The 27,111-nt window shown below is 40.3% G+C and overlaps 2 protein-coding genes across 8 annotated transcripts in view; both read left to right on the top strand.

Moving 5' to 3' along the window:
- mvb12bb (multivesicular body subunit 12Bb) overlaps nt 1–10,491 on the top strand; it is a 37,762-nt gene extending 27,271 nt beyond the window's left edge. The window contains exons 8-10 of one of the 2 annotated variants that reach the window (XM_020632943.3): nt 5,720–5,778; nt 6,247–6,306; nt 10,263–10,491. In XM_020632943.3, coding sequence (XP_020488599.1) covers nt 5,720–5,778; nt 6,247–6,306; nt 10,263–10,304 — 161 coding nt within the window. In that variant the 3' untranslated portion in view covers nt 10,305–10,491. The remainder of the gene's footprint in view (nt 1–5,719; nt 5,779–6,246; nt 6,307–10,262) is intronic. The other variant, XM_020632944.3, reaches the window with a different exon arrangement.
- A 145-nt stretch (nt 10,492–10,636) lies between these two features.
- The window catches only part of lmx1bb (LIM homeobox transcription factor 1, beta b), a 59,517-nt gene continuing 43,042 nt past the window's right edge, over nt 10,637–27,111 (top strand). Inside the window, exons 1-7 of one of the 6 annotated variants that reach the window (XM_065964240.1) lie at nt 10,637–13,120; nt 13,497–13,665; nt 15,469–15,607; nt 17,031–17,081; nt 22,806–22,953; nt 25,092–25,214; nt 25,695–25,881. In XM_065964240.1, the coding sequence (XP_065820312.1) occupies nt 25,145–25,214; nt 25,695–25,881 (257 nt within the window). In that variant the 5' untranslated portion in view covers nt 10,637–13,120; nt 13,497–13,665; nt 15,469–15,607; ... (1 more) ...; nt 22,806–22,953; nt 25,092–25,144. Of the gene's footprint in view, nt 13,125–13,496; nt 13,666–15,468; nt 15,608–17,030; nt 17,082–22,805; nt 22,954–24,468; nt 25,215–25,694; nt 25,882–27,111 lie in introns of those variants that run through there. The other 5 variants (XM_020633072.3, XM_065964241.1, XM_065964242.1 and 2 more) reach the window with 5 other exon arrangements.

Raw genomic sequence — 27,111 nt, 5'->3', positions numbered from 1 at the left:
CAATTTACTGTCAGCCCTCTGCCAGCTCTTACACTTGTCCAGAGAGGCGTACCCCATTTATACACACATTCTGCTGCACACTCACCAGCAGCCACAGCTGGGGATCAATGCCAGTGCCATGGCAATGTCTTAAAAGACTCTGTGCTGCTGATTAAAGTCTGATTGTCCATTTAATTTCATGAGAGCGCTCAATAGCGAGCAGGCAAATGAGGCTTTCCCGATAATTCTCCAGCACTGCTTTAGGAAACCGTTGGGAAAGGTTTAGTAATTGCACAAAAATCACAACATTTTGCTACCTATATCAAAGAGCTCCTACTTACTGAGTGTGCATAACATTTACAGTATTGCTGTTCTGGTTGAAGTTATCACATATGTAGACATTTCGTCAGAGCAGTTGCTGTTATTCAGCGGTGTTTGTGGCCAACTCACTGTAGGTGTTTCTGGCTCTGCCCACTTTCTGGAAGACTGATGGACCAGCGCCCGACTGGGGCTGCCTCCTGGCTCCCGACCCACACCAGATTTCAAGGAGTGCTTGTCACAGATGGAAAAGTAAGTGGGTCATTCTACATAAGATTGCTGCTGTGCACTCTTCTGGTAACAAACAAAAGGCAATTTTATTTTTTTGTGTACACGAGCCAATTTCTTTTTGTATATTTTTTTTAGTTTTTTGCCTTTGGATAGTGATTTTTTTGATTTGACATTTTTTTACAAACATAAACTCTTCAGTCTGAATTGAATGACATATTTAAAGGATGCAGATTTAAGCAAGGTTTGAGTGGCCATTTAATACATTTACAAAATCATTTTGAAATCAGAGAAAAAACACATTTGAAGCCAAAATATTATTTATTTTTCAAAAATATGCATCAAAGTGAACAAGCTGCAAGCTTATGTAAAATAATTCAGCTTCTTTCCAGTCCCTCAGAGCTTCTCTTCTGTTTTCCCTCTGCAGTTTCTATCCATAAACCATCTCCAATAAGTGTGTGTTTGAGTGTCGAGCAGCCCCGGACTAGTATGTAGCTATCAGCACATTTATTCACTGGATGTATCGCATACTTCTCTAACATTCAAGAAACATTTAAATTTGTTTACTTTTTGAACATTTGGATGAGATGAAATTAATATTTTAGTATAAACTAACTGGCTGCAGTGGGAGGGTTGCAACACGATGTCTGCACACACTCCACAGAGACTATGGAAACGAGCTGCACACAGAGCGCAGAAACAGATAAAAATAGATGATCAGAAACACTCAACATCATTTTGGCGCGTCATCTATTAAACAATCAATGCTATATGCTTTTATGGTATGTTAATTGACTCTCCAGTAAACATTTAAATAATTCAAAAGTTACTCTTCCACTTTTGCAAGCCAGATTTTGAATGTGTTGAAAAGTTTTTTCCTTTTTTTTTGTTTCACTCGTCTGTCTAGAGGGCTTGAAAAAGCGGGAAAAGATAAAAGAAAAAGAATGGGTTTCATAGAGCCATAGTCATTAAAAGAATCTGAAAATAGCAACTCACTATCATCTGTTCTCATAGCACGGGTCAGGAGCTCTGACACCTCCAAAATTCCTCCTGTCAGGGTAGGGGGCCATTTGTATTCTCTCTCATTAGGCAATTTGACTAATGACCTGCCGCGGCTGCAGAGCTACTGAGGGACCCAGAGCCTCGCGCCCTCTCTCTAGCAGCCGCCTGAACACACACACCCTCTATTGGAATGGCACAGATGGCATGCCCGGGCGACAAAATAAACTACAATATGTCTCCGAGATGCTGTCAGGCCTGGGCACTATTCCTCATGTCAGAGTGGGGCTAAGGGCTGAGTGGGCATAGGGGGTCCTCCTCCAGCTCTCTGTTCATCTACTCACCATTATCTGCAGAGGTGACAGAGAGCGGGGTCTGCAACTAGAATAGCATCTCCATGGTCTGCATAAAGAATCCGTCTCAAATTGAGAGTCACACCGACAGGAAAAGGGATTGCACTGTCTAGCCTGGCTACACAAAGAGGAAAATGCAACATCCAATTGTTTGGAATATAGCATACAGCAGGATCCAGATAGAGCGCCAAACTGCTTTTCAGCTGCTTTGTGAATAAATTATTATATTGTTTTTGGTTCTTATCAATAGAAATCATTTAATCCTGACGTAAATATTTGCAATAGATTCTTGTTTGCACTTGTAGATCATTGCCCTGGCTGTGACTTTCTCACTTAAATCAGGTGCAAGACAGAATCGCCCATGTAATCATGCCCGACAGAGATCAATGCGATTCTGCCGAATTAGTGAAGTGTAAAATAAAAGTTCATCAACATTCCTAAAGTGTTACTCTTGAGTTGTGGTTCAGGTAATATGTGGTATGCTCGATCACCCACGCATATTTTTCCATCAGTCAGTGTCGAAGCACAACTCGGTGTGGTTTATGTGTGTGCGTGTGTGCATGCCTGAGTGCATGGCCGTGTCTGTTAGCACCCTGGAAAATGCAATGTATGGCGTCTGCGAAGTCCTGGGTGACAGTGCATCCAACAATGGAAGAGTGAGGGATTAGTGCTCAGCCCAGCGTACGAGAGAGCCCTTCCCGCCCTGAAACAGCCATTCATCTGTGCCCAGGGGCTGCAGATGACAATGCAGCCATTGCTCATCGCACCTGACGGAGCCATTAATAAGGCAATGATCCACACGGGCCCTGTGCTGACTCCGTTCTTTACACTACAATCAGTCAAGCCACAGGGTCCTCCTTACTTAATGCCACCTCTGCGTTCACTGCCATCATCATCATCATCATGGGCATCATAGTCGCTGTACCAAAATTCCAGCCAGGTGTTTTCATATTGACTGCACTCACAGGCTCCAAAGCCAAATAAGAACCCAATTCCCTGCCCTGCAATACAGTCATGAGTTAATGGACTGTAGCCTGGCCATTTGAGCGGCCAGAACATGCTTCATAGTGGGATTCCTGGTCAGCAGATTGGATTTACATTATTTTTGCCCTTTACACCTTTTGTATTTCTCCATGGTATCCATTTCTTACCAACAAGTCATCTCCGGCGCTTCTCCATTTGTCTGGGCGGGAGATAGCCGCTCCAGTATAGATGGTGGAGGAATACAAAGTGAGATCTGGTTTTAAATGTAATCCTTGAGCAATAAAGAAACTCTGTGGCCTTCAGCGCTGTGAATTCATCTGTCCGTGCCACGCAGATCCATCAGCAGCTACAATCTCAGCTTTCAGTAGCCAGCTCTTGGTTCTAATGTATTCTCTCTGCCTATCTGCCCAGGCTTTGGTGCTCCCAGCGACACAGGACTGCATGTTTATTCACTGTTTTTAGGAGCTTAAACAAGTCACTGTAGCCACCTAATCACCTTGGTTTGCTTGCTGCACCTGAGAGCAAGTCATCTCTTAGGTGATTGGAAAGGGAGCTGGGGTCAAGCATCCCTCTCTTGGATCATTTAAGCCATGCTTGCAGCAGTGCTTTCAGGATTGCTGGGGTCAGTTTTTTTTTTTTTTTTTTTTTTATCCAGTGATTGGTTCACCACATTGACACAAACTGATATCTCTACAGCTTTTGGATGAAATTTGAGACCTTCATGGTTCTTAGAGGATGGATCATGCTTAAGTTGGTTGCTCCATGCCTTTTTTATTGTGCTGCAATGAGGACGACACATGAGGTATTGTTATATCTCAACAACTATTTGATCGAGGGGCGGCTTTGCTTCAGTGGTAGAGTCGGTCGACTCTTAACTGGAAGGTTGGGGGTTTGACCCCCAGCTCCTGCAGCCATATTTCGATGTGTCCTTGGGCAAGACACTTAACCCAAAGTTGTTCTGTCCAACTAGGTTATTGATATGGTTTCGGTTGTGTGCAGGAACACAGTCTGTGTGCAAAAGGATGGAAGGCATTGGCAGTGAAGAGGCTACAGTCAAAATCACTCCAGGACAGAACTCCAATAACTTACATTTTTGATGCACAGATGTTTTTGGCAAAGCCAGACATCAAGTGACACTTGTTAGTAATCAGTAGTCAGGCTGCATCTATACATTCACAAACATTTTATTTGTTGTGTATTACCAACAGCACTCCAAATGTATAAAAATAAACAAATAATGATAAAAGAATACTGATTAAAATATATTTAAACAGAAGATTGGGAAATATGGGAAATTTTAATATATCTTAAAATGTGTTCTCCATGAAGTACATGAGTGTGTTTTAGTGAAGAAAATCATGAACAAGAGGCTACAGTCCTCGTCACACTGGTGGTAGGATCGAGTCCCACAGCCGTTCATGTCATCCCTGCTCTGTCTCCCTGTATCTCCTGTCTCTCTCAAGCTGTCCTATCAAAATAAAATCCCCCAAAATATCTTAAAAAAAACAAACATTTAAATTGTGCAGCCTGAGCCTCCTATCGTTATTATCATGAGCATGTTAGTATGCTGACCTTAGTATTGAGGTCACAATGTAGCCCCAGAGAGCTGCTTGCGTGGCTGAAGACTCATGTAATGTCAACATGTCTGCTGTGGGAGATGAATTGAAGCCAAGAAACCAACTTTACTTTCCTGTGGTTATGAGGGCGATGGTCACACTTGGATGAAAAAGATTGCATTGTGCTTTACTTGTGTATGGAAAGTACCAAACCATGGATCTGTGTTATAACTGAGGGAGGAAAGCAGGTCACAGAAGTATCAAAGTGTGGGAGATTCTTGATTTTTTTTTTTTTCACTTCTAAAAACGTCTGAGTACAGTTAAGACCAAAGAGGATGTCTGCTCTGAAATGATGACTCATGAAAAGCTCTGGCTTACATTTATGAGTCCCTTGTCCTGTGCCAGCTGCCTGCAGGACTGTGGGTAAAAGAACACCAGTTGGAAGCTTGGCCTCTTGATATTTGGGGCTCCAGTTGAAGCCAACGGCAGCAAGTTTTGTGCCTCTAGATTTGGGAGTTTTTTAATGAAGCCGAGCAGCTGCAGTTTTGCCTTCAGTCAGGAAACGAGAGGCTTTGTGTCCCTTGTCACCCTGTGTTAATTTGGGCCCTAATGTATTTTATAAACAAAGGGCTGCTCTCTAGCCTGACAGTCGTGACACCTTGATTCCAGTGCAGGATGCATGCAGTACGGGGTTACACCATTAATAATCAACTGGCAGCCATCACACCATTTTAACCACGATCATTATGATAAAGGGCATACACTTAATTACAGGCCTGCTTAATTATAGCTCTGTTGAAGCTCGTTTGTTTGGTCAAATGCTAATTGTACCACCACGCTCTTGGCAAGTCCTCATTTCAATCCACTTTTTGCCCGCTGAACAGTGTGGCTTATTTTAATGCAAATTTGATATCTGGTGAATGTTTTGTCTCTCTTCTTTCCGCTTTTCTCTGCCTAGCGTGAGTGTGTCTTTGTTTCAGAGGTGAACATCTCTCAGACAAGACAGAATCGGGAATAATCAAGAGTAATTAAACTGGAGGAGGGGTTGGGAAAGGGCTGAGCTGGAGGAGAGAGCGGAGATGCTCAAATACAGCGGAGAATAAAAAAGCCTTTCATCTTCCCTCCATAGACGGAAGGAGGGGAGGTGTCAGGGAGGCTGGGGAGGTTGATAGCTTTGCTGTATTATAAACCCACGTTTGTTCTTGTGGATATACTAAGGATCAAGAATAGGGAGTAATATTTCTTTTGTTGTTGATGTTGTTGTTGAATGGAATAAACCTTGTTTTTTTTACTCTTTTGCAGCTCTGGATGATGTGCCCTTTGTGATCTCTGAGAAGTTTAGTGGAAGAAAACCCAAAGAGGTAATCATTCTTTAAGAAGTATTGAAAAGATTCTTAGTTATTGCTTTATTACAAATATTGAGAGCCGGGTTATGATCGCTTCTGATGATGACAGTTGACTGTACAATGACCACATGATGGTCATCATGTTTGTTCCTTTTTCAGAGTGTATTGCCTTTAGTTTCTACTTCCACTTCTTGGCTTTTCTTTTATGTCCTCTTGTTTCCTTCTGTCCTTTCCTTTCTCTCCTTTCCTGACTGAGTGATGAATGCGTGCAGTCAGGCAGAGCTGGCTCAATGCAGTCCATTTGGCTGGCTGGCGGTGGTAGTCACTATAGCCCCGTTTGTATTGACACCAAGAGGGAGAGGATTAAAGATTTTAAGCATGCTTACTTAGCCATGAGCCTAACCGCCATGTTTCTTGTGTGTATTTTTTTTTTTTCCTTCCTCCATCCCCCCCAACCCCTCCTCCCCCTGCTTTTGATTTCAGATGCAGCAAGTCAATTTAATGGGCATTACGATCAAATCCCTGGCAGAGATCGAGGAGGAAGTGAGTAGAGGCTGCAACGCTCGGCTGCCGCTGACGCCGCTGGCCCAGAATGCAAAGCAAACGGTCTTGGGGTTGTAATTAAGTGTCTGAGACAGCGAGGCCCTGTTGGCTCCACTAAGCCCCAATTGAATAAAAGCATGGCCAGGCGAGGCAGCCATTCTCTCTTAAAAGCTTCGTCTCCGGTTCCAAAACACTTGACTTTTATTCCCCAATACTTCTCTCAAACAGCTCAATCTAGCATCTACAAGGCAGTGCTGGAGATCTGGAGAGGGCTTTCCTGGTCACATTCTGCATGTTTAACTTTTCAAACAGCTTCATCTTCAGTAGGGAAAAAAAAAAAGTTAAGAGATCATAAAGAGCAAATAAAAGCACAACAAAGTCCTCCTCATTCCTGATGAAACACTGTAGCCTGCAGGCATTCGCGGGAAGAAAACCATGCGTGTAGCTCTGTCTTTAGAGCCCATGTGTTTCAGAGGAGAAGAAAAAGTCAGTGTGTGTGTGTGTGTGTGTGTGTGTGTGTGTGTGTGTGTGTCTTCGTGTGTGTGCTTTAAAGAGAGTGACAACCCCCCTTCTCTCTCATTAGCACGGTATCTTGGTATCAGAACTGCCAGGAAGTGACAGACCACTGTAAAAGAACAGGTGCTGTTGGGTTTGAGATGTGTTACAGAGCAAACACTCCCTCATCAAACCGGGTGTCTGTTCTGCACTCTGCCTCTGTCTTCTGTCACATACTATCCAAATCACACCCAGTCGCCATCTTGTCATATGGTCATCTGAATGAAGCTCATTGTCAAGCGCAGGTATTAATGGCGTGTACGTGTATGTGTGTGTGTTTTGCCAGGAGTAAGAGACAGGCTGGCTGCTCATCCTATATGCTCCTGTCCTTTTTTTTTTTTTTTCTATCCTCCTCCTTCCTCCCCTCGTCTCGTCTCCTCTCCTTCCTCCCTTTCTTCTCGGAGTGTGATTAGCAGCAGGACACATGGTGAGCTGAGCTGTGGAAGGGAAGGAGAGGGGGCATGAGAAATCATTAATTACAGCCGCGCATGGAGCTGATGAAGTAAATGTGAGATAGTGTAACACACAGGATTTAGTGAAGTGGACGACAGCACAAGATTAATGGTGGGGCCAGGCTGATGAGGATGAAGTCACAGCTTAGCTTGATAATTAGTTTCCAAGTGGAAACATCCCTCACCATTGTGTTATTTTTACTTCTCTGCTCTTATTATGAGACCACAATGATATCTGCGGAAACAAGAGGAAGGAAACATTGTCAGAGATGTTCTCGCAAACACGTCGGACAGCAGAAGTGTTTCTTTTAGAAAGTGAGGCATATTTTCCCTCTCCTCTGTGTAGTTTTGATGATTTTTCTCAGAAGAAAAATAACAACTTTGAATGTGCATTTTCCTTTCAGCTGAAGTGGCAGCTTGTTCTTGGTGTTATGAAACAAGAAAGAAACAGCATTTAAATTCATAAAAAGCTGTTTTTAAATGACGCTTTAAATGCAATGTCCTGTCTGTAGTCCAGGCTTCTTTTGAAGATTCAGCTGCTTCTTGATGATTCAACACAAAAAGTAACTGAATGTCACTTAAAAAAGGAAGCTGTTCTTTTGAAAAGCAGCTGTAGCCCGGTTATTTCCCTCCTCCTTTTGTCCAGAAGAGGTCACTGTCTGTGCCTGACTGTTGGGCTTTTCTTCTCATCCTCAAAAACAAGAGGCACCTTCTGCCTCAGAACCTAATTGCCTCCTTTCTAAAGCCACTCAAAATATGGACTCATGAAAGAGATGTGCTTTGTAGAATTATACATATGCACATGTAATTGAGGAAAACTGTTGTAATCACTGCCACAGTTGTAGATAAGACCATTTCCTAACAGGCATCACTTAAGCCGTGTCTCGGATGATGTTGGTTCCAGCAATTAGGCATTCTTTTCATTTCCCAAATGACTCACAAAACTTGCGGATATTATAATTGCTTTTAGCCACGCATATCTAATTTGTGTCTTTTTAAGTGTTAATTAGTAAGCGATTTAAAGTGACGTCTTTATGTAGTTTGCTCTGCTGAGAAATGTTGTTGGCGGCTGGCTAATGATTTTCAGAAGGAGTGTGTGAGGGTGGAGTGTGTGTGCACACATGACAAGATTTTCATTAGCACCTATGTATGATGGGCTTTCAGTGTTTGCAGGAAGTTATCTGTATGTATGTGTGTGTGTGTGTGTGTGTGTGTGTGTCTATCTGTGTCTATCTGTTTCTGTGCCTGCTTATGTGAATGTATAGAGGGACAGTAGTGTATGTGTGAGGTGTGAGAGGGAGAGCTCCAAATAGAGGTGGAATTAATGAAGACAACATGTCACATATTTTTGGCAGTGCAGCGGGGACAGGAAATGAAGCCGGGCTCGTCTAGGTGACTGCCGCCCATGTTCCAGTGTGTCACTGTCCTGTCAGCCTGTGTGTAAAACTGGCAGACATTGATACATGCTCTCCCTGATAACACCCCATTCCCCCATCCATCATCCACACACACACACTCGAGCATATGCACGTACACACAGGATTATTTATTTACTGTGCCAGATGTTGGCACTGGATTTTTGTGTGGTGGGGGGGGGGCTGGATTTCTTCACAACTAACAGGCTTGTGATATGTGACAGGTTTTTGGGTAACTTGCAGTTCTTTCCCGCCGCAGATGAGAATCAGGGAAGGTGGTATTCTGATCGAGAGAAGCCGGTTGGAGCCATTGTTGCTCCTCAGCTTCTGTTGGGAGATTTGGAAACTTGTTTCAGTGATCAAACAGCATCACCTAGTGACGTGCTGCAGTATTACAACTGTGTAACTTTGTGAAATGAGCTTCACTTTGTGACACACAGTTCACTGGACTTTACCCATGAAAAATCATTACTGTGTCATTACTGAAAGCAGTTTGGCCATCAGCTGATCACTGTTGATACTGTTTGTTTGATCATTAGTTAGCTGAATAGTATTTGGAAATTGGATTAGATTAGGTCACAGCTCTGAGAACTTGCTGTTCAAAATATTTGTATTGTCATAAGAATCAATCATTGTCATCTCTTATTGTCATAAGAGAAATGAGTCAGTGTTTTGGCTAATAAAATTACAATCCAATATGGCCACTCTCTTTCTTCAAAGATTAAACAGTTTAACATTTTACAGCATAGAATTTGGGAATCATTTTTATGTCAACCTACTTTAGACCTGAGATTGCTTAGGACTAATAAACTGATGGCGAGTTTAGCTGATCATGTGATCACTGAACTTTTCTTTTTCAATAAAAGAAAAAAACTGCTAGTTTGGATCTGTCCCATCCTGGCCTCTAGGTCTGTATCTAGGCTAAAAGTAATGTGCTATCATTTTTGACCTTCTACTGTGTTTCATCCATTGTTTAGGATCGTCACAAAATAAGACTTAAGTGACCGCTAGCATTAACATTTCAGTTGTTTATAGCAGTGGATCTTTGCATTTAAAAAAATAAAATAAAATTATATAATCGAAATAAAAAGCAAATTTTCTTGCATTTGAAAAGTTACCTAAGCCAAGAACTGTTAAAGCCCCTTTGCTTTAAAAACAAAAAGTTATGTCCCTGACCTACCACAAGGGGGAGGTGTTTGTTTGTATTTCCTGATCAACATTCTGCTCTACCATCTATTTTGTATTCTGTATGAGTCAACAGTAGGACTGAAGTTTTAAAATTGGACTATAACAATATTACATTTCTAATATTTATTTACTTATATATATCTTAGAACGGTTGGGAAGGTATTTAGATTATTGTGATGGCACTCAGTTGGGACAGTTAGTGTGACACTCCAGCATTTTATACATGTATATATTTGACTCTTTCTGTTGTTTGAAGACATTTGTTATTGAAGGATAGTGGTTATTTGTTGTGTTTTGACTCTTAGTTTTGCCTTTAACTGTGTTCTCTTTTTTTCTCCTCTTGCAGTTTCAATACAACTTCACCACAGAGAGGAGCATTGCCGTCTAACTCTCCACCCAAAGTTTACGAACAGAGACACACAGACATGAGGACTGAAACTCAGCAGAAAGACTCCAGGATGTAAAATAATGAAAGGAAATATTTTTATTTTTATTTAAATTATTATAATTATTTTAAAAGTATTTTCAATAATGTACAATTATGGGCATTAAATTCAAAAATGTGTTTTAATTTATTTTTTGAGAGTGATTTTTCTTATCGTACTTTGATGCTCACATGAGAAGTGTTGAAAAGAACGACATCATGCTTAGAATAGATTGAACTTGTGCTCATAACAGGGCTGTGCTGACAGTGAGCAGCATTCATGGAGGACAAACAAGAACAAGCTCCTCTGATGTTTATTTTCCAGCAGAAGCATCTTTCCATCACAGAGTTCATCATGAGCAACGTGCAGCAACAACAAGCAGAGCAATGAGATGCAGGAGCCTTTTACCCCAGACGCCCGCCCACGTCAGGTCCTTAGAAACAGAACACAACATTAGATCTTAGTTTTTTAAATGTGCTTTTGCCCATTTATAGCTGTATAGTTTGAAAAACTACTCTGCTTCCACTTTGCAGCCAGATTCAGCAACGAGATTTACACTTCGATACCAAAACATCACAATCTTCTCACTCCTGCTCACGTGTCATTTGCAGCTAATTAAATTGTCAGAATCCATTTGCACATTTTTCCTGTTGTAATTAGTATTAGAAAGTAATTAATGGGGATTAATGTGCCTGTGGTTAATTAGACTCTTCTCCTGCTAAGTTTGTGAAGTTGTGGATTGTGCTAACAGTGCAGGTATTTATTTATTTTCCTGACCAAAGTTTCTTAATGGCTCCTGGTGTTCACAGGTGCTTAATGAAGCGAACAACAGATGACAACCCTCTGCGAGTTTCTTTTGCGCTAACTCCTCTGTTCTGCTGCTGGAGTCAGAGCGACGGTCTGAAGCATCCTGTGCAGAGGGAGCAGTTTTCACGCTCCTTCATGAAGGTGACACTCGTGTCAGTGATGCCCTGGAGCACAGTGACAGGCTGCTGCGGCACTCCTCCCCGCTGTGCCCAAAGTGCACACGAACAGTATGACACACGTAAACAGATTCTCACACAACCAGTTAAAAAGGTGAAGATGTGATCACCTATTTCACTGGCATGTGTGAGAAAATACTTTGCAGCTTATATCACTTTAATGCTACATTTATTCAAACTTTATCTAAATTATCAAGATGTTTTCATATTAGCATCCATTGTAAAAATCTAATATATGTGAAAAATATATAGCAGTAGGAGCGCTGGCAGCGTAGTGGTTAGTGCACGCACCCCACATACGGAGGCTTCAGTCCTCAAAGCTGGCGGCCCAGGTTCAAATCCGACCTGCGGCTCCTTTCCTGTATGTCATTCCCATTCACTATCTCATCTCCTTGATTTCCTACCACTGTCCTGTCTCTACAGTAAAAGCCCCCCACAAAATATAGCAGTACTATATGGAGTATGAAATGTAAACAAAACTTAGGAGAAATGTTGAACATCACATATCCAATGAAAAGAGTAAAATCACCAATATAGAACTCTTCTTCACAAGTGTGGTCTGTAGATTCAAATGAATTTAGTAAGAAACACAGGCACTGTAGTTTAATTTGAATTCACCCCACATTCTTCAGTATTTAGCTTTAGCTGTTACTAGTTCCCAATAAATGCACATTTTAATCCGATTGAGTTACTTTAGATAAAAACTACATTTCCCAGCTGAATTAGGCATTTTCTTTTAAATTAATGTGTCAGTCTGTTTTGAAATAATTGTGCCAAGAAGAGGAACAAACAGGCCTCAGGTGAATGCTATAGACAGGCTGGGGGCATTCATGCTAAGCTACTATTGCATTACCACATTGTTGGTTTTTGCTCTTTTCATCAGAAGTGTTGACTTTAAACTACAGTAAAACATCTGCAGCTTTACCAGTGTTAATGGTATCCCTTTATTGCCCAGTTTAAGCAGTACACAAGCTCTGGATCTTTTCAGAGACACGGCAGGTAGAGCAGTGTGACATCAGCTCTGCACATCAGAGACCAGAGTTTAGATGAAGATAATCAGCACTTTTGCATTCATGGTATCAGGAAGTTTGCAGCCAAACTCTCCAGATGGGCAAAGAGCAATCAAGCCCTCAGAACCACAACTCCCTCATGAGCCCGGCCCAGCAGCACCCATCAAAAAGCTGCCTCACATGGTTTCACTATTCCTTTCTCCCTGCTGTATGATATGGAAAATAATTATGATTTTCAGAGACCACACTTTCAATTAAAATGGAAACAGCTTCATTTGTCCTTAGCAGCTGTTTGAACAATCGTTACAGTGAAGGGCTGCTGTATTTCGCTTATCATTTCATATGTGGTGAATCTTTTTTAAGGCGTATTTTTACTTCCTTGTTGTCTTTGACCTTCCGGACCCACTTCAGACTCATATGTCTACTTTTTTTTCCTCTGTTGATGCTGAGCTGAACTGCAGAGCAGCACATCAAAGCCCCACCCTCTGTGAGTCGGCCAGATGTCCCATGGTCATTTTTAAACTCACACCCCGGCACATGACATGGAGCAGTGTGGAAGCATGTAGACAGAGGTGGATGGCCCGCTTGGAAATTGGAAAAGGAAGCCTGTATTTATGAGGTGGTTTGAGGTGCTGTGTTAAGACAGGCTTAGCCTGCCACTCTCCCCCTGACAGCCCTGTTTCCCCCTGAGCTAGGGTGACCAGAGACTCACAGAGGTGAAGTAGTGAAGGCAGGAAGCCTGTCAAAGCAGGACCAGACCAGACCTGGACCCAAACAGACTCACAGGCAGGTGATGCAGAAAATCACACTGACAGAACATGTAATGTCACAAAAAACGGTTCACTGGATTTTTATTTTCCTAAAAAACAAACGGCAAACAGAAACTGTGCTTCCTAATGTTGTTCTTTCAGCCCAGTGCATGCTGGGAGAGGCTAAACCTTCTGTGACCTTAAAAAGGATGTACTTTGTAATGAAACTGATTTAAAATCAAGAACAAATATTTCAAGAAACACAAATGATTTATGCAGTAAAACTCATAGTCAACATTTAGTTACCTGCAGCATTCTTTTGCCTCTTCCTTCCACACTGACGTCATCAAATGTTTCGAGTGCCCCACTGAGATTTAAAGTCTGAGGTCGGACGTGTGGTCTTCTCCTTACAGCCACCTTAACAAGCCCCCAGGCTGCTCTCCGAGGGGAGCCGCACATCAAATCTGTCTCTGCGTACCTCAGCCTGAGGTAAGATGAGTGATCTCCCAGAGCAGGGATCCCCTCGCCTCCCCCACACAGCGGCTCTCCTCCCCTCTTCCTCTGACTCGGCGGCCGGCCCATGTGAGTCAAATTACTGTAATTGAGCAGGGATGGAGCTGGGTGTGAGGTGATCTCTCTCTTCATCCCCTCTCTCTCTCTCTCTCTCTCTCTCTCTCTCTCCCCCCCTCTCGTTTTCTCTCTCAGATATTTCTGCACATGTTGGGGAATGACCAGCAAGCATCCCTTTTTTTTCTTTTTTTCTTTCTTTCTTCCCTCCAACACTGCCTGCAACACAGAGATCAATTAACTCCTTTCAAGTCAGATCAAAGGCCGAATACACCGTCCAGATCCGTCCACAACCTGTGGGACAATTAGCTCTCCCTTTGGACAGCGAGCAGGCCGGACAGATGAAGGGAGGCTGCTGCCACTGTTCACATACGTGTGAAGCAGTCGTAAACAAACAGGGATTGATCTCCAGCATCTCCATTAAATCACAAGTTCGTTAATCATTAAAACAATGTGAGAGCTTTCAATGACCTGCTAGAGGGAAATCATGATTCAATTAAAAATCATTGGATTTTTGGGAATACATTTCAGGGTATGTTTTCTGTCCATGGCCGTACGAGCTACCTGGCAGCTTATAGCACATCTTAAAGTCCTCCACCTACACTTATCTTACACTGGAGGACACAGACACAGAGATAGACAAAATGAAACTACACACAACATAGCTGCTTGGTGGTGGTTTGTTTGTAGATGCCTTGTTTGGTGTCATTTTGTGTTTTTCTGCAGTATTTCATTGCTTTGTGATTTTTTTGTAAAGTCCCGTTGTTGTTGCTTCTCTTTGTGTTCATTTTGCATTTATTGAAAGTGTGTGCTGTTCCTTGTCTATGAGGTGGCTTTGTGTTTTCTTTATGGGTATCTTGAGTCTTTATGTAGTTGATTTGTTTGTTTTTTGATTTTTTATGTCTTTGTAGTCCTTTGTGTCTCTGATATATTTGTGTCTATTTGCTTTGCTTCTCTTTGTTGGTACTTTAGAATTGCGTTGAGCTTTATTTGTCTCTACATTGTGGTTTTGTGTCTTTTCTTTGTCACTAAGTTGTCACTATTGTTTGCCTTTTTGCCGTTATTGAATGGGACAGCTGAAGAGAGACAGGAGAGAGTAGAGAGTAGGGAATGACATGCAGCAGAGAGCTGTGGTCAGATTCAAACCCATGGCTGCTGCACGTCGGGCGTGCGACAAAACCAAAAACCCAATCCAGCACCCTGACTTAGTTATTTTTACATTTCTTTAAAAATGCATTTTTGCCTTTTTTGTTTTTTGTTTGTGGCTCTGTTCTCATTTTGCATTCAGTTAGAACTACTTTTCAGTGTCACGAAAGTTGTTTTAAATGTCCTTATTGTCTGTTTGTGTCTCTAAGTGCTCCATTTGTTCACAATTGTTTTCATTTTTCACTTTTATAATCATTTAGAATGTCCTTTTGTCCTGATTTTCTTATGTTGTCATTTTGCAGCTGTAAATGTTGTTTGATCGTTGTTGTTTTTAATCGTCTTTATAGACATTTCATTGTCTTTGTAATCATTATTGAATCTGTGTTTGTGTTTGTTTAGCTGTTGCTTGTAGTCCTTTTGCATTTATTTTCATAGGTTTGCTTCTATTGTGGTTTCTAAGTGTGTCTCTCTGCTCGTTTAGTTTCTCTTTGTGGTCGTTTAGTTTCTCTTTGTGGTCGTTTTGTTTTTCTTTGTGATCGTTTTGTCGTTTGTTTCTGGTTCTTTGTTTGTTTTCGGAGTTGTTTTGTGTTGCCTTGTAATTCTTGTGAGTCTCCATGAGGTCATTCTAGCTCCAGCACCTTCTAACCCATTGTGTGTCTGCTTCTTCCTAAGTTACACCCCAACACTAATGCTTCCATGGGCATGGTGGTGGCACAACTTTGGAGTGTGTGACTGTAAACTAAGTGGACAGGGGCGAGGGAGTGCAGCTTTCGTCCACAGACAGGTGCACTGACCCTGTCCACCCCCGAAGGTGCCACTTGCATTTTATTGGACATTTAGGGCCGGCCAGCATTTTTTAACAGCCACCTGGATGCAATAAAGGGCCGACTCCTGAGCTCTGGCTGCCCAGAGGATTTCCCAGCAGCCCCCGTGGGACCTCTAGCTAGTTAAGATGTTTATTAAGCTGAAAGTGGTCCAGTGGGAAAACACAGCACTTCTGAGAGATTCGGACCAGCAGTTTTCTTGTTAGTCGGAGCGCTCCCTGGAGGATTGGGTTTCTTTTTCTTTCAAACCTCGGAGGGAGGACAGGGTCAGTTCACAGGGCATGAGGTTGACCAACTGGTAACTAGGCACATGAACCCAGGAAGGGAAATATCTAGAGACCATCAAGGTCAGCTTGGAGCAATTCCCACAGTTCCACAGAATGTTAGCTTAAGACATAGTTAGCTCCCGATTTACAGCAGTTACATAGCAACAATGTTATCAACATTTCCAGAAATAAATGACATATACGCCATGAAAAAAAACAAGAAACAGTGAGTTCCATCTGTCTGTGAAGGCTTGGACTAAGCTCAAAAATATTCCTTAACAGAAGTCCTTTAACTTTTAGATCAGTTAATTTCATGAAGCAAAAATGTACATTAGAAAGCTGCGCTCCAGAGCTTCAATGCACAGGTATTTCTTTAGTTTGTAAAATACAAACAAAGCTTTGTTGTTGCAGAAAGCGTTCATCCAGACCTTTCTGATGTTAGCTCTTCTCACCGTCTGACAGATCTTGACCTCACTAAGCTCTGCTGGACCTCCAGTTCAAAGCGCCGCTCTTTAGCCTCAGGCGCTGTGCTCCTAAAACTTCAGTTAGCCTGTTAGCTCTTTTTGTGTGTTTTTTTTTTTGCTTTCCTAAAGTTCAGCAGCTAGCACTTTATTTAAACTATAGAGGAACAATGTAGATAAAATTCAACTCTTCTTTTCATTTTTTTTTTTTATTCCTCAGCTTTTTTCCCTTGTTTTAATTTTGAACTTTGTCTGCCGAGACTGTGGCGAGCACATGCGGCCAGTGATGGGTTTTTAGTGCTCTCTGCCTAATGTTCAGGACAGATTAGAAATGTTCGCCTGTGACAGATGCTGTCTAGATCTTCACTACCAGATCCACCCAGCTGCAAAACATCTGGAGGATTTCTACCTTTTTTTCTCTGAAGTGCAGCCTATTAATGACACAACCGCAATCATATACGTGAACGCACACTCACGTTGAGTACACACAAAACATATTCAGTTGTATTTTATGGAGACCAAAAAGAATCACACATACACAGATGTCTCATGATATGGATTGTTTTTTTTTATTGCTGTTTTTTTTATGGCTGAGAAGTCACATTTTCTGCATATTTTCTTCACATTTGAATGATTAATTTCTTATTGTTGTTTTTTTTTTGTCCCTGTTTTTGTTCACGCAGAGGAAAGAACTCGTGGATTGAAGCTTGAAGGAGGTTAACCAGAGTTTTAAGGTAAAAGAAAAAAGACTAATTTAATTCCAATGTTTATCTAGATGTTTTTAGAATATCTTTCACTACTTCAACCACAAAGTGTGGGAGCACATGCAATTTATTCATCAGAAAAAGAATGTATGCCTTCCACACGAGGAGCGGGTATACTCTTGTTGTTAATGGCACACATCCTAAAATCATGCTCCTGGCCTCCTGCAGCCTCTCATTCTTTCTGTCAGAGGAAACATTATTTCTGCTTAGACAAATCCACTGAATAACATGATCGTCTGATGAAAGGTGCTGCAAATCTTTCCTGAGCTCAGGTTTCTGCTAATGATGAAAACAGTCACGTAACAACAAATTCCACGTATCCCGCTGTGGCATCACAGACCGTACAATATCAGTCGTGTAGCCTATATGCACATTTCAAGTTTTCTCAAAGGCCAAACCAATTGTTTTGTTTCTGTGCCGCTTCCCCACTCAGCACCTCTGGGTGGGATATGAAACGGTCCTGGGTTAGAGGGAGATCTTAAGATTTCTCATCAGCAGTCAGAGAAGGTCACAGATACTTGTGGGTGCGTTCCTCTCGGGGACATTTTGGAGCAGAAAGTTTAATTTAGTTAAAAGTGGCCGAGCCATTTTAAGTCGTTCCTCATGTGTCTGCACAGCTTAAGCTCACATGAAGATGTTTGGCCGTGGCCTGTGTGTGAAGTGAAACAGAAGGGAAGGGGAGATCCCCACATCACAGGATAAAGAGATTTTGTTATTGCTGCGTTTCATAATGTATCATCTGTTACCATCTGGGATCCAACTTTGAAAAACTGTGTTGAATGTTTTGAAGATAATCCCCCTGGAAGAAGAAAAGCATTCACTGCGCGTAGAACCAAACATTTGGAATTCGTTTTTGTTTGAAATTATTATCATTGTTCTACTCAACAAAAATCCTGTTAAATTGACTATTTAGCTTTGATGAGAAACAAATAAAGGGAAGAAATAGTGAAGAAATACAACTCTTTAAAAGTCATAGATCATTAATTATGATGAAAAAAAAAGGTTTCTCTCATTAGTTAACTGAAGGTGACATATGAAAAACAATAAAGATTTAATGACACAAAATAAACATGGAAAAAAAACTATGAAAAATTGATTTAGTTAGTGTTTGTTTATTTTAAATGTTTGTCATTCAGGATCAAACATCAAACAGTGAAATATCTTTGTAAGGTGTAACTGCAAAATGAGAGTTGAAAAGCACAGAAACATTTTACAATCAACAAACAGCGAGAAAATGTATACCTCTTATATATCTTCAGCTGTGTTTACTAAAAAGAAATACTAAATAACTAAATAAACTTTCACATTCTAATAATGACTCGAGGTCAGAAGGGTTGACTGAACACTAACAGAGTCAGATATAACCAAACATACAATTTAATAATGAGGTACATAAAACATATTAAAACGTTAATATTTCTATAATTTCTATCAAATATATATAGTAATTTAAATGACATATATTTTATTTGTATTGAGTTCTTTAAATGAACTCTACACTTTATGGAGTTGTTTGGTGCTCATGTTCAGAAAAGATCACCTTAAGGCGGAGAAAAAAACATTCTCACATTCCTGACACTTTGTTTTTTAAATTCACCTTTTAAAAAAATATATAAGACTACATTACATTACTTAAAACGTCAAAATTGAATTATCAGCATATTCAAGTCAGGTGAGTTCATTATAGATGTTATTTTGGTTTGTATTATTATTTATCATGGGAAAAAAAGACTTGCAGTAATTAATCTATAAATAAATCTTAGTTTATGTTTTATTTATTTCATGTTTATTTGTGTTGGGACAAGTATGGAGCACATAAGGCGTGGCCACACACTACAGCATTTATAGCCTATAAGCTCATTTGCAATGTCCATCTCTGGATGGGCCTTTAAAAACACAGAACAGAGTGCAAGATACAGAATAACAATCTGCATAAACATATTGTAATAATAAAAAAAAAAAACTTTATACCTGCTCCAAAAAATGTATTTAAAACGACATGATAAGTTTAATATGGACATTTTTAAAACAGACTTTTAAGTGGAGTTTAAGAAAAGGCTAATCCTGTGTTCAGTACTTCATTACAAGTTTGTAAAAATTCAAATGACTGTATAATAAATTGTTTTTATGTATAATGTGAAATAATCACATTTATGTTTATTTATACTTTATGTTTGTTGTGCTGCCTTTTAACCTATTAACCAATATCTTTTTTAACCTCTTTTAAAACAATATATTATAACAGTTTCTTTGTTTTTAGTTTTGATATTTGTTATTTGTAGTTTCGATATATTATAAAGTTATGTATGGGGTTTTGCTTTGGAGCAGCAGAGTTAGTTGTACTGCCTGTTTTTGTCCAGCAGGGGGAAACATTGTAATTCAGATCGCAGTATTTAGGGGGTTCTGTAGTATGTATAAAACAACAATGAGGTAATGCTGTGTTGAGACTGAGTCGGAGGACATGGTGCATAAATCTGATTGCATCCTGGATCACTGTCACCAGATGAACCTTTACTTCAAAAACAAGTCAGAGAGAGTCTGTAGAGTGATGATGTGCAGATATGATCCCAACCAAAATAACAGAAAATAAATTACTATCATTTTTAAAGAATAGTAGGTTTCCCTTTTAAACATTTTAAATCAAATGGTTCATATGTTGGACTTAAAGTCACACACATGAAATAAATGTAAATAGAGCTTTAACATGGAGATGGAGGACTGAAATGTTTGCACGTCTCTGACCCTGATATTCAGATGTATCCCTGCTATGCAAAAACACTCATACGTTTAATTAATCTCTAAATTACAGCAGTTTATTTACAGTAAATGTTGTAACCACTTCAAATCAATATTTTCCTTTGAAATAACCTATTTATTTTAGCTTTCTCACTATCTATCTCTATCTATCTATCCTGATCTTTTCATTTTTCTTTAATTGCATTATTTTTGAATGAAACGTATTGCGTCATAGAGCTACATGGTTTAATGCACATAAATAGGGATTAAAGTAGTAATGGCAGTTTAAGTTTAATAATTGATATATTTTTCCAGTTGTAATTGTATCACTGGTCTTTATTATGAAATCTTATATTAGGTTCATTACAGCTTCAGTTTTCCTCTGTGTCGTAACAAAGTGCACAGCTGCAGGTAAACACTTTCCAGTCGTGTCTGTCACACACAGACTCTGTCAGACCATCTGTCAGGAACTCAATACATTTGTCAGTGAAAAAAAAAACGAAGAAAAAACCGGCAGATCCAATAAATCATAACATAAACAAATCTCAGCATGGGTTGACAGTGCTGTATTATACTTTGGCCTAATCCCCGGGGAGTTGGGATTATCCTGCAGTATCATTTTTTTTGGCTGTCTCAGTCAAACGGAGAATGTTGCTCAGTCGAATGAAAGCAGAAAAATGTGACTGAGGGGAGAGGGGGGTGTTATCTCAATATATCCACTCTATATATTGCAAATGAACCGTTCAATGCGAATTTAATGCACGCAAATAATGCTTGTAAAATATTCATATTTAAAGCACAGGTAGAAAAATCTAATTTGGGATTTAAATTTTAAAGAAAAGTGAAATTAAACCAGTTGTTAATTTAGAACTGAAGGGCCCTCAGGCCTGTGGGGCCCTATGTGTCCTATTCGTTATTGCAGCTCTGCCTTTTTGATTCTTTGTAAATGTAACGATATTTTATGAAAGCAACAAAAAAACTGGCGAAAACATAAATACTCAGCAAAGACAGTATGTAGTTGCCGAAGTGCAAACCTTCATTCTGCTGATCCAGGAGCAGTCAGCGGATCCGTCGTCTGGACGAAGAAAGTGATCTGCCCTCAAACCCTCTGACAGCAGCACTGACAGTTTTTACAGAATCTCCAGTATAAAAATTTGCATATTGACGATAATCGAAAAAGTTTAGGTTTTTGAAAGCCTCAGAGGATGTTCTGCTGCTGCTGACTTTTTGCAGAAGCTCGAGTGAAACTGTGCAGCCAACAAATTAAGTAACCCGTTTTGTTTTTTTTTGTTCATTGGAGCTTTTAAAAAAAGCATCATGGAGAGCTTCGAAACGCTCATTAAAAGATCAAAAGGAGTTAACTATCAAAGTCCTGCAGCCCTGCAATTTAGGGAGCCATGATGTCTTTGCTTTGCTGCGTTTCTCCTTGGAGCATGAGAAGTGTCCTTCCCTTTTTCACAGAGGGGTTTAATTTTTTTTAAATGCTAATCAGTGCGCCTTGTTTTGCTTATATAAAACAAACGCGCTCAAACACAACTGTGGCGACATTTAAAACGCAATAGATGTGCCCATAGAAGCGTGTTCCTGTTCATATATTCATTGTAATATTTGAAGGATTTACGTTGAGGATTATCTCTGTGTGATTGATCAGCCTGAGGCTCTGAGGCCTGACTCAGTGAGAGTTGTGTGAGTTATTTTCTGAGCTCATAATGAATGGATCCTGCGTGGCTTGTAAACAGCGGGAAGTTAATGTAATTAAAGCAGATAAATTGTCTATATGTGTATATTCTAATTTGATTGATGCACTTGTTCAGACAAGGCATAAATTAAACGGAGGAATAATTTGATTTATTTATTGCATGGAATTACTGAAGCTCAGTTAGGTGTTATTCTTTGTCGATATAAACCCAGTCAAACTACATTTAGAAAGACGTAAAAGCACAAGGCTGATAAATGCTCGTAAAATTATTCGTTTTTTGATGCATTTTTCTCCAAACTGTCGATTTGAATCTGTCAATTTGAATTACAACGCCGTCAAAACTTTGCAAAGATTCACAGATTTGTTTTCCCCCCTTTTCTTCCGCTGGTTATTTAAATAGGCTAATCATATTTTAGCTTTTTTTTTTCCCCCGAACTATTTATTTTTGCAATCACCCCCTGCGTTACATATTTTCGTCCTCGATATTTCAAATGATTAGTCTAAATTTTAAGCTCTTAATCCAAATCGCAGCTGTCCGCGAGGCTGCAGGAATGTGCTCTCTCTTACCTTTCCGATGGACGCAACAGTTCTGCTTACTTTAAGATACATTACTAAACTTTAGTAGAGCGTTTTTCCTCCTTCTCACACCTGCTCGCGTGTGTTTCCCCCTCTCGTTCAGAGGTGAGGTGAGGGGTGGGGTGTGTGTGTGTGTGTGTGTGTGTGTGGGGGGGGGGGGGGGGCTCATTAAAAACCCGCGAGCTAAAAGTTGGCGGATTGATTTATTGAATGAATGTTTGATGTCCTCATTCACACAAGTGACCCGGCCGATGGCTGCTAAATGAACGAGGGAGCTGGCGGAGGACAAGCAGGATAACACAGGCTTAATATGTTTTAAGAAACTGTATTGATTATTTTGTATTGATATTGTTCAGCTCATAATGCCGCTTATTGGTATGAGATAATCCAATATAGTGTGAGGCGGAGGGAATTGGCCCCATGCTGATAGAGAAGCTGGAAATAGGGAGGAAAAAAAAATCTAAGCCGGGGGAGGATGACTTCATGACTGTCAGGTATGGAGTGATCTTACCAGAGAGAGAGAGAATAGGCCTACATCTGTGTCCTTTCATGAAATACAAAAATAGGCAATAGGCCTACTGCAATACTGAATGTCCTTTGTGCTTTACATTTCTGTGATGGCTTCACCATTTCAGAATTTGTCAATCAATGCGAAAACGAGATTTTTTTTGTCTGTTCTATAGCGCCTGTGTATAGCTGCTGCAGTTCGTTGTCTGACCAGCAGAGGGCGAGGCCAGCAGCTCCGGCTCCGTCTTCAGATCTAGGCTACAGGTCATCGCTTGGATGCTTCACAAAGAACATCAGAAACAAAACATCCAGGCCTAACTGAAGGTAAACACTGAGGCAGACTTGAGATCAATCTAAAAAAATATATGATTTTATTATCCTCCCATCAATTAAATTGACCTTTATTACACAATACGTTATAGAAGGACTTTTTATTCTCCACATAATTGCAAACTATTATTATTACTACTATTAGGCCTAATCATATTTTGTATTACTATTATTGTTCTTAGTATTATTGAACTTTAATGTCAGATGTGTAATTGTCTATAAGGGTTGGTCTGCCTTCTCTTACATGTAATTATATTTACTTAACCGCTAATTCAGTTGATTATCAGGCCTGTTATTTTGAAGCGGTATCAAATAAAGTCAACATATAAACTAGCATCAGCTTCCTTAAACTTGAAGCATGCCTATAGCTTTTCCATGTGTCTTGTGCTGTTCTGTTGTCTTGCTTGTATAAACTTGCTTTTAGAAAAAAAAAAGATGGTAACAATGATCCTCTCGCAGCGTGTCATGGAAGCAGTGCACAATCCTGTTAACAGAGCTGTTATTGTCGACAGGCCTCAGTGAAACGGTCCCCATGTCTCTGCGTATACGTCTTGATAACACCATAACGAAAATATCAGCTAATCATTTTTCATCTTCATCTTTCATCTTTTTTTCATTCGCCATTGTGCCAACTTACAAATCCTGCAACGCCCATATGCCACAAGTAGGCTATATTTATTCTAATGGCAAAAATAATTACACACACACACACACACACACACACACACACACACACACACACACACACAAATACACAAATAATACCTTGTTTTAGGAATACTCAAGACAACAAGAAAAAGATGTTTACCCCTGTGTTTCTGCAAAATAAATCAAGCACAAGTCAGTCAGATGTATTTTCTATCAATGACATTTTACAATATTATAATCATTTGGAATATTTTCCGACCAAGAGCCAGATATCTGTCTGGTATCGGCCCTGTTGGTGCTGCACAGAGCGCTGTTATCACTCTGATCGCCAGGTGCATCAGCTGAAAGGAGACAGCAGCTTCCACTAAAACAATACACAAAGAGAAAAAAATGCAAGAGATGCTCATCTCGGTTTCACTATACTGAGCCAAATATAACAATTCATCATCAATATCAAATCTACGTATATGTAGGCCTATACATAGTTTTTTTTTTTCCTCCCACGCCTGTTTTTTTTTTCTTTTTTTTCTGAATTATCTCCACAGAGGTGCTATTTTACCACAAAACGCATTATATTATCGGCTACTTGGAATGATAATTAAAATAACGCTGTTTTAATTTGTATTATTTTTCTATCATTTTTGCTTTGGCCTATAACAACTGTTGTTATTAATGTTTTTTTCTGCTGCATCATTGTCTGTAAAATATCATTTTTCTGTCTCTAGTCTATTGATGATCGGTTTCCTCGTTGTGTGTGTGTGTGTGTGTGTGTGTTGTTATTGGACTGTGTGCTGCACACTGTACTCTGCTCCAATCGCATCCCAACGGCGGTGAATGGGGGAAAGAAAAAAGTGAAGCCATGCATGCAGGAGTGGGAGGATCCACCCGCTTCAATCTCGATCTCAGACTTTTGCAGCGACAGGAGCACAAACCAACCAACCGTCCGCGTTACTTCTAAAGAGTTACAGCCGGCTGGGACATCAACAGACACACACTCTGCTTTACATTTTTTTGGGGGGGATTTGTTGTCAACTTTTTCTTCTTCGTCTCATCCTTGACTAAAGTGTCATTCCGGGAAGAAGCCCCGCTTTCTCTGGTCGGCTTGAAGATAGAGCTTCCTCAGTCTGTATTCATAACAGGTGACTGTTCAGAGACTTTTACACCTTTATTGTTTGCTTTCTGTCCCTCCAAGCGGCTCTCACACATCTGGGATGTACGTAGCCGGCTCAAACTATCTTTACTTTAGAACTAGTGCGAGTTCAAAGTCGACTTTTTTGCATTTCTTCCACTAAAGCTCATTTCCCATTTTTCTCCTCCGAGCTGCAGGCTGAGTCTGTGTCACGCGGAGCACCGAACGGTTTCAACAGGTTTCCACCTCGTCCCTGTTCACGCTCTTCTCCCTCCACGCAGACAGACAGGCACGCTTTGTGGATTTCCCCTTGTCAAGTCTGACTTTATTCGTCTTCTTATGGATATTGCAACAGGTCTGGTGTCACTGGAGCGCCTCTCCGTGGGAGAACAGACCGAGACGTGCATCATGCTGGACGGCATAAAAATTGAAGATCATCCCCTGCGCTCGGGACAGGCCACTCTCGGAGTCATGCTCGGTGAGTCTTAAGTCTTTTAAAAAACGTCAACAAAAACCCTTAAGTGTGAGAGAGTTTGTTATTCATACCTGGCTGCAAACACTTTGCATGCATGCTAACTAATGTGTTGTTTCTTGAGATTTACGCACGTGTATACCGGCAAAGGTTCACTTTTACGCAAATGAGCACAATAATAGAGTTTTAAGGACAATTGTGTCACTATTTTGTTATTTAACTGTCAAGGATATACATCCCCTTGAAATCCAGCAGCCTAATCTAAAGACTGGATGAGTGATGGTATCTGTAGGCCTTGTTGGGAAGAAAATGCCATACCCATCTATTATAATCGGTAGTTTGTATTTCATTAAAAATAATAAAAACCCACTTGAATGTATTAAGAAAGCCAGTGTGTCGATATGTAACGCTTGAAAGTATTGAAACACAATTCAAGTCCTTGATTCAGGCCTTCTCTCTTCCATTTCTCCTGTGCCGTTTTTCCAGGGAGCGACTGTCATCATCCCTCCGTGTGTGAAGGATGCCAGCGTCCCATCTCCGACCGTTTCCTGATGAGGGTCAACGATTCCTCATGGCACGAGGAGTGTTTGCAGTGCACCGTGTGTCAACAGCCTCTCACCACCAGCTGTTACTTCAGAGAAAGAAAACTTTACTGCAAACACGACTACCAACAGTAAGCACAATATCTGCTCCTCTCCTTTTCTCTCCCTTTGTGCATTTCTTCAGACGGCTCTGGTTGGTGTGCAGTGATTTGAGAAAAAGACATTGTGATGGCGTTGGCTGGCCTCGAGGCCTCGGTTGTGTATGTCATGGTGTGTGTGTGTCTGAGTGTGTATGTGTATCATTCACAGTCTGAAAAGCCGCTCGGCCTGATAAGTCGTGTTTGATTTGTAGGCCTACAGGATTTAATCAAGTGTAAAAAAAACCAACATATATTTAAACTAACATGGAGGATTGATATAGGCTGAATTAAATGTTTCCAGTGCTGCTTTAGTCGAGTTTTAAGGTTGACATTTTGCTTCTTGCCAAATTTTAAAAGTAATAAAATAGAAGGAACAGGTTGAGATGAATTTCAGCTTTTTACAAAATGTGCATATTTTTAAATGAGAGGACTGGAGATGTGTGCAGCAGAGTGCTCACACTGCAGGACGCTCGCATTGATCAGCGCTCATGCAGGCTACCTGTTATATTTACATGTTTGACTTTTATTATTGTCACGGTGACCCATGATATTTTCAACATTTCTTTCTGCGGAAACAGAGGGTTGATGACAAAAAAAAAAAAAAAAGGATGTGATGCCAATCAGGCCCGAGAATGTGCACGCGTGCAGTCTCGGTTTTCATTCCGCTCTCTGACAGCTGTGTGTCTGTTTCCTGGGTGCTTCTTGTGCTCTTTATTCATCACTAACATCGGCTTAATAATCACTCAAATATGTCAAACTGTATTTCTTTTAAATACGTTGTTTTAGATAGGATAGCGTAGTTTAAAATTAAGTTTCCAATAAGCACAAATACATTGAATTCATATTTTATTAAAAAAAAAAAAATCTGATGCACTGATTTTACTCAGATTGTTTAATTTGACTTCCTGTCTTCCACCGGTAAAAATCTGATCGCAATTTTTTTCCTCATCAATTATTATTTTTCATTTTCTCTCTTTATTCCATTTATTGTGAGGCTATTTTATTTAATTTGAAACAATGCGATTTAGCATGCGGCACAGGAGATCTAGCAACAATTTAACGATGAAATAAAAAATAGTTTAATTTAGCAGCTAGCTAAAAAAAGCTAACGTAGAAAAAGTCAGATTTTTTTTTAGAAGTTTAGCCATTCGCGCACGCGCCATTCGCGCACGCACATATTACACGCATAAATAATTTCACGAGCATTAATAATTTAATTTG

The sequence above is a fragment of the Labrus bergylta genome, chromosome 2 (assembly GCF_963930695.1).
Source record: "Labrus bergylta chromosome 2, fLabBer1.1, whole genome shotgun sequence".
Classification (NCBI taxonomy): Eukaryota; Metazoa; Chordata; class Actinopteri; order Labriformes; family Labridae; genus Labrus; species Labrus bergylta.
The sequence above is the reverse complement of the archived record's forward strand: the minus strand, read 5'-3'. Positions and strand labels throughout refer to the sequence as shown.